The sequence below is a fragment of the Pholcus phalangioides genome, unplaced genomic scaffold (assembly GCF_987345545.1).
Source record: "Pholcus phalangioides strain wild (caught in Gottingen) unplaced genomic scaffold, Ppha-v1.0 ptg000015l_1, whole genome shotgun sequence".
Taxonomy (NCBI): domain Eukaryota; kingdom Metazoa; phylum Arthropoda; class Arachnida; order Araneae; family Pholcidae; genus Pholcus; species Pholcus phalangioides.
Window position 1 is genome coordinate 80,324,875 of NW_028301608.1, and position 13,408 is coordinate 80,338,282.

General features: G+C 36.5%; 1 protein-coding gene across 4 annotated transcripts in view; it reads left to right on the forward strand.

The window, feature by feature from the left end:
• The window catches only part of LOC149076770 (fatty-acid amide hydrolase 2-A-like), a 37,442-nt gene extending 32,241 nt beyond the window's left edge, over positions 1–5,201 (forward strand). For 2 of the 4 annotated variants that reach the window (XM_089244431.1, XM_089244433.1), the window contains exon 8: positions 814–1,529. In XM_089244431.1, the coding sequence (XP_089100557.1) occupies positions 814–1,413 (600 nt within the window). In that variant the 3' untranslated portion in view covers positions 1,414–1,529. Of the gene's footprint in view, positions 1–813 lie in introns of all 4 variants that reach the window. The other 2 variants (XM_089244434.1, XM_089244432.1) reach the window with 2 other exon arrangements.
• Positions 5,202–13,408: the final 8,207 nt, after the last annotated feature.

Here is a 13,408-nt window from a genome sequence, read left to right on the forward strand (position 1 = left end):
TCAAATAAATGTATTGAAGTATAATATTACTTTCCAAATATATAACTACCTCGTCTGTGATTCAAAACTATAGTAAAAAAAATTCTTATTGCAAACGTCAAGGTAAAACCAAAAAAAGAAATGCAAATAAAAGATTTTAACAAATTAGCAAAACCACAGCCACACAGGCTTTGCAACAAACAGAAAGTTGTCATTAATTGGGACAACTACCAGCAATTTCAAAACATAAAATGAGAAAAATATGACTTCGCCTTATGTGCAAAGGCAATTCTGACTTTCTATCTTTAAACTCACTGCAGTAATAAACGTTTAAAGGACCCTTTGCACATATGCAAAGCTAAGCATTTAAGGGTTAAGTGGACCACAGTTTGCTTCTTCTCTTATGACTGGAATGACTTCAGCCGGGAGCATAGGAGAGACAGAATAAATGAAATAAACTTTGCCTATTAGGAGGATCTTTACTCAAATCCAACATGTCCCCAAATTTAAAATGCACCATATTCCTCAGACGTAGATATGCATATTATTACTCAACATATTCTGATTTGCACCCATTTAGAGGTTTAGAGGTTGAAAAAACGTGCGTTAGAGAGATTCAAATAAATAAGGTGATTGATTTCTAAATGTGCTCTGATAAATTTGTGTTAGATTGTATCAATTCATTTTATAAAATATTTGAGTTATTTACCCCTCTCTCTCCCCCCCCCCCCCCCCATGTTTTACCAGATATTAAAATATTTTCCTAGTTTGTATGTAGCAATTGGATGAAAGATAATAGAGTGTTTGACATCACATTATATTTTTATTTCTTAGGCATTACGACATTTTGAAAATGCATATAAGATAAAGCCACAAAAGCTAGAGGTCAAGGCCATGAGACACGCCGTTGACATTTCATTTTCATGTATGGGTGAGAAAGGAGGATTCAAGTTGAATGAGAAAGTATGCGAGAGCAGAGGAGGTCGTATCAACATCATCTTAGAGCTCCTGCTGTGGATCATTGGACAATCAAAGCACACTTTCCACCTACTTTCTCTACTGATCTTTGAAAAACTCACCCCCAGGATCATCAAGAACAAGAAAGCTTCGATGCTGAAGAAATATGCCGAAGCTCTCCAAGTAATGCAGGGAGAGCTTGGTGAAAATGGCGTGTTCTTCTACCCTACATGGCCAGAGGGGGCACCCCACCATAACGAATCTCTTTTCAAGCCATTTGATTTTGCATACACTGGTCTCTTCAACATCCTGGGCTTCCCGGTCACTCATTGTCCACTTGGATTAAACCGGGAAGGCTTGCCGATCGGTATCCAGGTAGTCTCCAATTTAAACAACGACCGCCTGTGTTTAGCAGTTGCTGTTGAATTAGAGAAAGCTTTTGGAGGTTGGGTTTGTCCTAGTCCTGTGGTAGAATAGACAACGAGCTAAATCTCTGCCCCCCCCCCTATTTAGATGGCTTTTAGGCTTTTTTAAATGATTTTAAATGTTTATGATTCACTTCCTTTTATAGTTACATAATGTGCCATACTTTAGTATGGATATATATGTACAGTGAAACTCATATATAATGATGCTCGATAGACTGGAGAAAAGTATCCTTATAAAGGGAATATAATAATACACTATAAAAAAGTGTGCTTGGCTAGAGAAAAATATTGTTATATAGGATTTTCACTGTATACTGTCTGAAGTCTGGACTTCTTGCATTAGTGAGACTAAAGACAGACAAGTTGCAAACTGGTTGAGAGCTAGTGGGTCACTTCAGGCTCTTAAGTTTGGACACTTTTAACATTGGACAACTGGAAAAGTGGCCAAGAACTGGCAGACCATCTCAGGAAGGCCCCAGACTTTGGACATTGACAGTAACATACAGGATGTCCATAAATAAAAGTTGGCTTGCTCTTAGCTGTATCACCTTCACAAAGATTGGGCTGACAGGGCTAAAGTCCAGGGGGCCCAAGATGATTCCTAACTTTTTTTCACTATGGAGCAGCTCATGACAAGTCTGAGCTGGAGCCTAACAAAGACCTCAGCCGTAGGGCCTCTGCTGTGGGAAGTGAAGGGTCATGCTCAGCTGGCTACCGTCTTAACTACCCATCAGAAAATTGTGACACTTTAGGAACATCTTGGTGGAAGAATAAAAATTTTTGAAACTGCATAGCATTTGGAGCAAAATCTTCATGTTCATAAAACAGTTTTACTAACAGAATTACTGTGGAACCATGTTATATAACAATCCCGATATAGTGCCAGAAATTTTCTGTAAATGAATCTTCCATACATAGGGATAATAACATGAGTTGACAGTGATTTGATATAACTACAAATTTGTTTCTGCTCTAGAATTACGCAAAATTTATACTGTGGTATCAAATTGAGATTCTGCTATAGGTTCTTGTAAACTCAACATTATATTCTTCAGTGAAGAAATTAGAATGAAAATGTTTAGGTGCCCTGCCACGAAGCTCAAGCATCTTTGTCACATTTTTGCAGAAAATTAGCATGTGCAGCACTACAACTCCCTGCAGTAGTGAATGTAGGAACCTAATTCTATTTATTAATTCTTTCCTATCCCATCATTAATATGTCCCCCAAAGTTTCACAGCTTTTTGACATCTAATTAAAGCTGTAGACAGCTCAGGTCATGCGAACTTTAATAGTGGACACCCCGTAGACTAAAATGTATATACAGAATATAAATGTGATATATATATGTTTTATGTTTTGTACATACGTGTATTATGATGAATGTTTTATTCTTTATAGAAGTTTTATATGAGACTGAAGAAGAGAGATCAAAAGAAAGGTTCCTATAACCATAATATCATAACTAAACTAATTTTTGGGGCCTTTCATAATGTTTTTACTGCAGTGAGAGAAAAAGAAAATATATGAGCAATAATTTTCCCACGATTTGAAACAACAAGGTCATTTTGTAGTTTTTTTTAAAGAAGTTAATCCTAATATTTTTGGGGAAATTTGACCACAAAAACGCTAATTTATTCAAGTACAAAAAAAATTAGTTTCTCAAATAAGGTATGGAAATGAAGCTGAAAATACAAATATAAAATTAGAAACCACAACAGGCAAATTGCTCAACAAGTGGCTGGAAATAGGAGAAAATGAAAATATATAAATAGTACTGGAGAAACGCCCTTAAAATTATGGTTGCGCAGGCCTAAATATAGCTACCTAAAAATAATAAGCCAGAAAAAAAACAACTTAAAATATCTGCCCATTGCAATTTGTCACTCGTTAAATATGGATAGCTTCTGAATTACTCCCACCCATCTTATCGTATTTCCTCTTGAAGGTGTCTATCGTGGGGGAATTCACTACATCAGAAGGTAAGCTATTCCATGCATTTACAACCCTGTTGGAGAAAAACTCCCTGTGCCACAACGACTTAGAGTTATTCCCTAACTGATTGAAACTGGTACTCTAGAGTCAAAGCATTAAAAAGGCGGTGTAACACTATTACATAATTCACCGTATCTTCCCCCCGAAAATCTTAAATACTTCAATCATATTTCCGCACCTAAATTGTTTGAAAGAAAACATATTCAAATAATCAAGTCTCTCTTCATAGCCCAAGCCTTGCGTACCCTTCAGTGCTCTAGTGGCTCTTCTTTGCACCCCCTTCAGCCAAGTCTATATCCTTCTGAAGATAGGGACTCCAAAACCCATATGATGTACTCTAGGCCAGTCCATTCTAAGCCTCGGAAAAGTGGAAGGATGACTTGGAGAACGTGAAGGGACCTTTTTATACAAATACAAGGCCGCACAACAGGCAAAATCCCCAACGAGTTGGCTGAGAAAAAGCTGCCCATAACAAATATGTGGATGTCATATATTTCTAAAAAACAGCTCATTAGCTTTTTTAAGAATCAAACCGAGCATTCTATTTATTTTTTGACCACAGTGGAACAATGTTCAGAAAACCTAAGCTGAAAGCAAACATATAAAATCCCTTTTATAAAACTTGAAAATCCAACCAATAAAGCTCATAGGTTACATTCGAGCAAATGCAACCGATAATCTTATTGGTTAAATTTTTCAAATTTTATAAAAGAACTTAAAACTTTTATAGTGTAGTCCCGAACTTAGCCGAGATATCACTAAGAGTATAAATATGCGCCCGCATTTTCTTTTCAGCTAATGTTTGAAACATTTTTCATACTTTTAATAATTAATACTATAGAGAGAAGCTAAACAACAAGGAGGGAAAAAAATCTGCTTTTTTGGATATAATCTACACACACACACATATATATATACCATATTTTTCTGAGAGAGATAAATTTATGGTAATATATATATATGGAAATAAATTTAAAAGAAAAGGTAAAAAAAAAATGTATCTAAGAATTTTAATTTTTTATGATAAATGTTTTGTATTGTAGAAGTTATTGTAGAGTTTTTAAATGCCTCACCACCCTTCGCCTCTTAACAGCAGAGAGAGAGAGAGAGAGAACCCTTAGGATCGAGTCTTATCTGTAAGCTCCATGATATACTTGCTATGCATTGTGATTCCATAATTGCCCTTGTACCGCATTTAGCTGGCGTACCGTCCATCCTTACGGCACATACTTCTGCAATTTTCGCTGAAATATTTGGATTCAAAAATCGCAATATCGTAAACGAGGGAAAGAAGCTTTGTCTGTTAGTTTATGCTGTTCTTTCCCAACTTTTCTCCGATACGACGTATCTGAGGTCTACACGTTGTATATTTGGATACTTTTTCTAATTGTAAGTATGCCTCTAAGATCAACGGTTCGCTAGTAAAATACAGCAAAGGGGAATTATGGAATCACCCTGTAGAAAAACTATGCAATACATAGTCATTTCATGTCTCCTTTTATTTAATGCAAGATCAATATGTTAATGTGATACGTTTTGAAAATTTTAAATCATATCAAATTAAAATTGAAGTGCCAAGATAAAGTTGATCAAAACTCATACACATTATTACTCTAGCATCAAAACAAAAACAAAAAAATGCAGCTTTTTCTTTTATGCTATATTTCAGTTTATTTTCGTTGTTACACGTATTTCTAGGAACACGTTTTAAGTGATTTCGTGCGTGTTTTTTAAATATTGTATATGACATGTTCAAATGTTGTTGTTAGGCAATATGGTTATTTTAAATTTGTACGATGTATATGAAGAAAATGAAAACCAATTAAAACATGTTTTGAATGTTACACATGTTTCGAAGTCATTTTTCTAGATAGTACGATTAAGATCCAGTGTTAATGTTTCTTTTTAATGATTTAGTTACGTACAGGGTAACTCAAATATCATTAGGCATGATTGAAAATGTTCATAAAGTGCCTTTGTAAATTTCCAATTCTCAAAACTTTGTCTCGTTGTTTTTGATGCCTAATTAAACGAAAAAGTCATTCAACAGCCGGCTAACTGAATCTGCCTACCCCTCATTTACACTAGGGGTGCGGTAGCCCAGGCACTACCTCCTATATACTCTTGTATATAGGAGGTAGTGGCACAGGTCGATAAGATACGTTAAGTACCAAAGGATGTTTAGAGGTGTCGCGAGTTCGATACCCGGTTCGTCCTTGTCAGAAAACGTTCCTGACACGGGTACAAGAAAAACGGCGCCTTCCGCAGTAAAAAAATTGGAGAAGGAAGTCCCTCATCGAGGGATTATCGCACCAACCTCTCGATGAGTATAAAATGAGTATAAAAAACAAGCCTGCCGTTCGGAATCGGCAATAAATTGTAGGTCCCGATCTAGTTAGCCCTCGTGTGCAGAAAATGACCGTGGTGCGACAAAAATGATCAAATGATTGAAGTTGATCATTTTTGATCATCCCATCAAATGATCATTTACACTAAAGCGAATTTGATTTTTTTTTTTAAGGGGAAAACCGTTTCAGTTTCCACCACTAGGGGTTAAAATGTTGATGTTTGCTAAATATGGCTTCCGAAAAGACAAAAATTGCCTATTACCTATCCATAATTATTACCCATATCACACTTATGCATAAAGAAACAAAAAATTTTAGTGCCTTTGTGGTGAAATATCTGAAATTTTTTTTTCTAAATTCAAACTCCCATCAATAGTATCTGCATCAAATGCGGTCGAGTTCGGCCAAACAGATAATTTTACACCACCTTTTCTTTAGTGAATGTTCCATGATTGAAATTCGTGTTTTTATAAAGCAAATACACACATACACACCAATCCTTTTTCCTCTCAATTTTTCTCGCGAAATAAAATGTATTCCACTTCCTCAAGCATCACTATATGATTTGCCGCCGGCGTTTGTACCTTTCTGTTGTTATTCGGTATGCGTATGAAATTGACAAAAGATAATGATATTACATTATTTGTTTATTAATAGTAGACATACATCATCATCATCCAAAATCAAATCTCGGTGTTTGCCAGTCCGAGACAGACAAACGAGACGAAAATAATTGGTTGTTCGAACAAAACAGAATTTATTATTCCTCCAGGAACGCATCTAAATTGTTTTACGAGACGTTACGGAATTCAATTCCTGTGAATATGCAAATTTGTTCATCTACAAAGACGAATGGCCATCGCGAACTGGTTCATGGTGATTTTCTTCACTTGATGAAGAAAATCACTGTGTGTGTCGTAATTTTATCTCTATTTTTATTTATTTGAGAAAAACCAACCGGTAAAATAGGAAGAAAATCACAAGTTGTAATATGAGCGAATATACCATATCAGCCAGAGTTGCTTCATCTGAATCTTAACTTACAATAAATTGCTTTGTGATTATCAACCACGTATCTCTATGGCAATGGTCTTCAATTTCTCAAGATTTGTGAGACCACCCATGCCTATCATCAGAAGGAGAGCACCCATATTGTGATTCTGGCATATGCTCAAAGGCTAAGTCAAATCAGCATAACGAGAATTTTTGAGTACAACCTATATAAGTACATATTCGCGAAATACATCTTAAGGACACAACTATAGGACTGAATTCACCCTTTCCTTTCTTTTGACTGCTCGTTCAATTTTTGCAGGAGAGCATTGGCGTACGCCAGGGGTCTCCGGCGCATGGCCCGCGAGCCACATTTGCCCTCTGAGCTGTTTTCGTGGCTCACTGACCATAAATTCAGTTTTGAAAGAAATAATTTCAGAATTAGTAAAAAATAACTTGTACGTATATCAATGAGAGAAATAACTTCACAATTTCTAATATAGAAATTATTCCGCAATTTGTAAAAGAATAATTGCATCATTATTGAAAGAAATGATTTCAACATATATTGAGAAGTAAATGATTTCAGAATTATTGAAATACATAATTAAAGAATCATTTAAAGTGTTTTCTGATTAAAATGAATCATAATCAATTTAATTGATCAGTAGTTAATCAGAAACTTTTCCAGAACTGGTGAAGAAAGTGATTTAATCAGTCTCAGAACTAATCAGAATTGTCATTAATAAAATAAATAATCCCAGAATAAATAAGTCTTCAACTATTTTTGCCCCAATACAACTCAGGACCCCCATTGGCGCCTACTAACAAGATGCCATTGTAAATCACATAAGCAAGTCCTTGTATAAATCGCGGGATTCTTCTCACAATTATAAATACCTCAGTCTGAGTTGGTGGCCCGCGGACTTCATGAGGAATTTCAATCTGGCCCACGGTCTCTGAACGGTTCCAAGACCCACTGGAGTACGCAAAGTGGGAGGGCGACTTAGAGCAGTGGTTCTTATCCTTTTTTGCCACCCCGCTTCCCCAGGGCAGTAACAAGGATTTTGCCACCCCCACAACTTTAAAATTCGATAATTTTATGACGGTGTTGTTCTCAGTGCCGTCTTAAGGCATGGGCCCACCCGGGCACGGCCCGGGGGCCTCAAGAGAAAAGGGGCCTCACAAAAATGAGATTTAGTTGAGATTTTCGAAAATTTGCCTGGTAGGGCCTCAGAAAAATCATTTGGCCCGGGGGCCATGATGCTCTTAAGACGGCCCTGGTTGTTCTTTGTTCCCACCTAAAATTGCCGTCCCTTAAATTTTGCCACACGGGGCAGTTGCCTCCCCACTCTAGTTCCGGCCCTGCGTTACCCCAATGCAAGACGATTTTTACCTTCTCGCACACCCTTGGATAATGTGTTTCCTATTTGTTAGAAAATTTAGTTTTTTTTATAATTAATTACATTAATTTCCATTAATTAATTTTAGGTTATGGTTGATAGTTTCAGCTTTTTCAAATTAATTAAAAACTAAACTAAGAACTACGTATATTATTTTTTAACATTTTTTGAATTTTTGGAGAAAAAGATTCAATGACTGGTTCTTCACTTATTGATTCCAGCAGAACAACAATATACATATCGTCCACCCCCCCCCCCCCCGAAGCACGAATGCGCAATGTCCTTAGGGGGAAAAAAGAACGTATGAAATGGCGTTTAAATGTTTACTGTACCCATGTTACTCTAGGGAAGTAATTTTCCTAAAATGTTTTGTAAAACTCGTGTTTCAATACGGATACGCATTCGTGTTTCAGGCAAAACTTAGATAACAAAATAAGGGGTCAACCAGCTGATAACAAAAAAGGGAGAATTTGCACATTCGTGCTTCTGGTCGATTTGTTGTTGTTGCACATGATTACATTTTTGGCGTTTTTCCTGAGGCATACTTACGATTGAATCAAATCCAAGCGCAGAATGATAATAACGCGTGGTACGAATGTAAACAAACTGCAAAATATTTTAGTATTAACTGTATTTTGCCTCGATTGAAATGAAAAAGTGTGATTACTGATCAAAAAAGAAACTTTTGTGGTACATATGTGGTACATATTTTGTAAAAAATGATTTTGTTTGCACAATCTATGCATATTGTAAGAAATTAATTTTTTGTGTGTCTGTTCTCTATACAAATTTACAATCGATCGAGCGATCGTCGCCAAATTTTGTATATATATACTAAACAGTACCCAACTTGAACGATAGCCTACTTCAAAAATTCGTCAGTCTAGGCCAGTGTTTCCGAAAGTGGGCAATATCATCCCCTGGTGGGCGATGGAATGGTCCAAGGGGGCGATAGAACCTACTGATTTATCCTATGGGTTTACGTGAGGTGGGGGGCGATGAGAGGAAAAAATTTCTGATGAAGGGGGCGATGGAACAAAAAGTTTGGGAAACTATGGTCTAGGCAAATGATCGGAAAAAAAACTAGGGCAACAACGGTTCTTGAGTCTCAACAATGACTTTTGGAATGTTTACTTTGGTTACCGTGGTTCCCTAACAATGCGTTTCAGATATGTATATGCCTTTATAATGGTTTGTCACTTTTTAATTCTGCAGTACATGGTAGAAACACGGGCAATGCCGTGTATTATAGCTAGTCAGAATGTTATCGTTTTTTTTGTTTGTTTTTTTCATCTCCCCCCCCCCCCCCCCCCCGCCAAAAACAAGTGCTGTGCCGCACCCCCGGTTAAGAACCACTGGCCTAAAGGGAGTTCTTTAGCTTTCGGAGCAAGGTTTCTTAACCAGGGACACCTCTTGGAGGTAGTTAGAAAGCAACACAGTAGCCAGAGAAGGGAGACCTGGAGGTTTGGTTCCCCCCCTCCTCGAAATGTATGAAAATGATTGAATGTGTATGGAATCATTGTCTTGGGAACACAAAAGTAGAACCTCTGTTTCAAAGCAAGTATGCTTAGGTAACCATGCGTCCGGCATTTCCTGGGACATTCCTTCATTTTCATGGAATTTTGGCCATCCCGACTTTTTTTATGAAAGTGTCCCGTTTTTTCATGTATTTTCAATAATGACAACTCGAATTTTTATTTTTTATTGAAATCTAGGATTAAAATTGTTTTTCCAATTCCTAATTATATTGTGATAATTATGACTATAAATGAGAATACTCATCTCACATACTTTATGATTCTAAACGTTTTATTTCGTGGAATTCATTTCAATCCACTGCGATTTGCAGTGGATTAAAATGCATCACTGTGCGTCGCATCGCATCACTGCGATATTTGCGGTGATGCTTCATTTTCCACCACTGGCGATTTTCCAGTGATTTTAGCAATAGTTGGCAACTCTTCTTACTTTTGGCGATAATGTCCCGTATTTGGAATCTCAATATCCCGTATTTTTCTCGAGGAAATAAGGAGCTCTCAACACACACACACAGAGTGGAGACAAAAATTTATTGAACTTTTATAAGCAATAAAATACTTTTTTACTCCTTTTTTCAACGGGGAAGTGTTATTATATACAGGCATTGGAAATGGCTCGAATCAACGTAATCGCAATCCATAATTGACCAGACAAGATATATAACTTGATAAACGTGATATATAAATAAACGCGAACGGAAAAACACCAGAAAACGCTATTATCTGAGAAAATCGAGAAGTTTGATTTTTAAAGATCAATCAAGCTTTATTATAGAAAAGAATAATATACTCATACTAATATAGTATGAAAGTATATACTCATTACTTTTTGCTACGAGTATAGCAAAGTAATATACTCATGCTAATCTGATAATGGACTTGGAAGTAAAACGGGTAATAAGAATTTAGGGAAGCAAGAAAAAGGGTATCTCGAGCAAGGCTGACAAACAAACTGTTGTTATGGCACAATCTCATGGTTATATCTATGGAATACTTAAAACTTATTATAAGAAACACGGAAAAATCGTCAATGAACAACTCATTTATTTCCAGCTCAATAAGCGGAGGTAAATCATTTGTCTTTTAATAAATTCACCGTCTTTTTTTTCGTGATGAAAACAATTAATGATGTCCGATGAGAGTGGTGTGGGGAGGATCTTCCGTATCTTGCAGACGCTTATGATTATAATTTATTAAATATCTATCTTGTGGTTCCTTGGAGGAATGAACCACTCCAGGGAGACACGCATCAACTGATCTGGAACAATTGCCGAAAGGAAAAAGAAAACTCTTATATATGACACGACATCTATCATCTCAAAATAAGTTATGGTGCAGAATTTAAAAGGAAAAAAAATATATTAAGAAAAATTCCCACGACCGTTATAGCAGGGCGTGTTTTTGTTTTTCCTCGTATCTACAAAGAATTGAGCTTGGAAACCGCTCAATTTCATTTGACTAGTACGTGAGGCACATCCAGAAACACAATACCCGAGAAGAAAAGAGATTTCAATAAACTATCGAATATATAGAGGGGAAAAAGGATGCACAGTTAAGGTAAGTCCACACTCATATACAAAGTTGGGCAACAAATCGGAAACTTTTTATCAGGAAGTCAATGTCGCGGAACACGTCCACACTCATATACAAAGTCGTGCAACACGTTATTCTGTGATCTATTGCTGAACTTTGTATATGACTGTGGACTTATACTCAGATCGATAGGCTTTACGTGAACACGTTTTTGCTATAAAATTTCACTTTACCCTTAAATGCGTAGCTTTGCGTGTGTGCAAAGGGTTCTTTAAACGTTCATTACTGCAGCCAGTTTGAAGATAAAAATTCAGAATCGCCTTTGCACATAAGGTGAAGTCACATTCTTCTCATTTTATGTTTTGAATTTGCTGGTAGTTGTCCCAATTAACGACAACTTTCTGTTTGTTGCAAAGCATGTGTGGCTATGGTTTCACTAATTTGTTAAAATGTTTTGTTTGCATTTTTTTCTTTTTTTTTTTTGGTTTTACCTTGAAGTTTATTTACAATAAGAATTTTTTTCCTCACTATAGTCTGAATCACAAAGAAGATAGTTATATATTTCGGAAGTAATATTTGCTTCAATAAAGGCCTTACATAAGCAGTACAATTCGAAATAGATTTTTTTAAAAATGATTTTTCCCGGTTTTCTTTATCTTTAACCATAAAAAAAAGCTCGAAATTGAGCATTGAGAGTTAAACCAAACAACATTTTAGCATTTCACATGTATACTACACTAGCTATATACTCAGTTCTGGGCCTTGGGGCTTTCTTCAATTACTGGGAGGATTGAAAAAGTGGCTAAAACCATTATAAAGAGAATGAACTATTATGCATAATACTGGCAGCATTAAAGAAGTGACAAACCATTGTAAAGGCATATACACGGCTCAAACGCATTGCTAGGGAACCACAGTAACCAAAGTAAACATTCCGAAAGTGGTTGTTGAGGCCCAAGAACCATTGTTGCTCGACAGTCTTTTGCCCATTCTGGGCATTTGCCCTGCTCTGACAAACTTTTAAAGTAGCCTATCGTTCAAGTCGGGCCCCATTTGGTATATATGTGCATATACACATATATGACAATACATATGTACCCAAGAGTGACTCATTAACGAGGTTTGACTGTATATGTGCAAAATTTGGCGACGATCAGTCTAAAATTGTAGAAATTTAATTGTAGAAGTGTATAAAGAACATATACACAGACAGGCAGACAGAAAATCAGTTCCATATATACGTAGATTTGGTAGTTTTTTAGGAACAATCGGCAATTATTCTCTGACGGCAATAGGCAATGTCCCATATTTGTTTTCACAAAATCCCACATTTGTCTCCATGAAATATGGTCACCCCGTTTGTGAAGAAAAATGGATGCTCATAGGCGAAAATTATACGATGATTGCGAAAGAAAAGGCCGCTTTTTTTTAGCTACAAAAAAAGTGGAACTTGAACTTTTATAAAATAACATATGCATATACAACTTCAATTGGTATTTTTTTTATTATTCCACAAATACAAACATATAATACATAAATATACAAACACATATGTTATAATATAAACAAACACTTTGTGGCCTCAAGTGACTGAGAGGTCTTTCCAACAGGCCTAAATGAATTAGCAACATGTAAATCTGATATGTTTAATGTGTGTCATCATTCACCTTTTTTGTAATGGTGAATGGTGTGATGAATGCGGAAATGAATAATCCATCCGATTGAGAATTCCCATTCACTAAGCAGATATCTTGTCACGAGACTTGACAAAATTCAAGTATAAACCAACACATGTCCCGTGGTACAATTCCAGAGCATTTAAGCGACCCGTAGCACATTTCAGATCACTTAAATGACCCGGGACACAGTTCCAAAACACTTAAGCGATCCGTGACACATTTAGAGATCCCTCGAGTGACATGTGACGTAGTTTTACAGCGCTTAAGGGGCCCCCAGTGCGGTTCTACATCACTCAAGTTACACGCGGCGCATTTTCAGATTATTTAAGTGATCCCCGGCATATAATTACGGATCACTTGAGCTATGCGTGGCACAGTTTCAGAGCACTTAAGCGGCCCGGACACATTTCTAGATCACTTGGATCCGCGAAACATTTAGAGATCACTAAAGTGGCTCTGTATGTAGGGCACTTATCAATAGGGGGAATGTTAGTTCAGGTGCCCACAAACTATCGAAAGGATTTTCTCGTTTTGGGGACACCGAGTAAGATGCCATT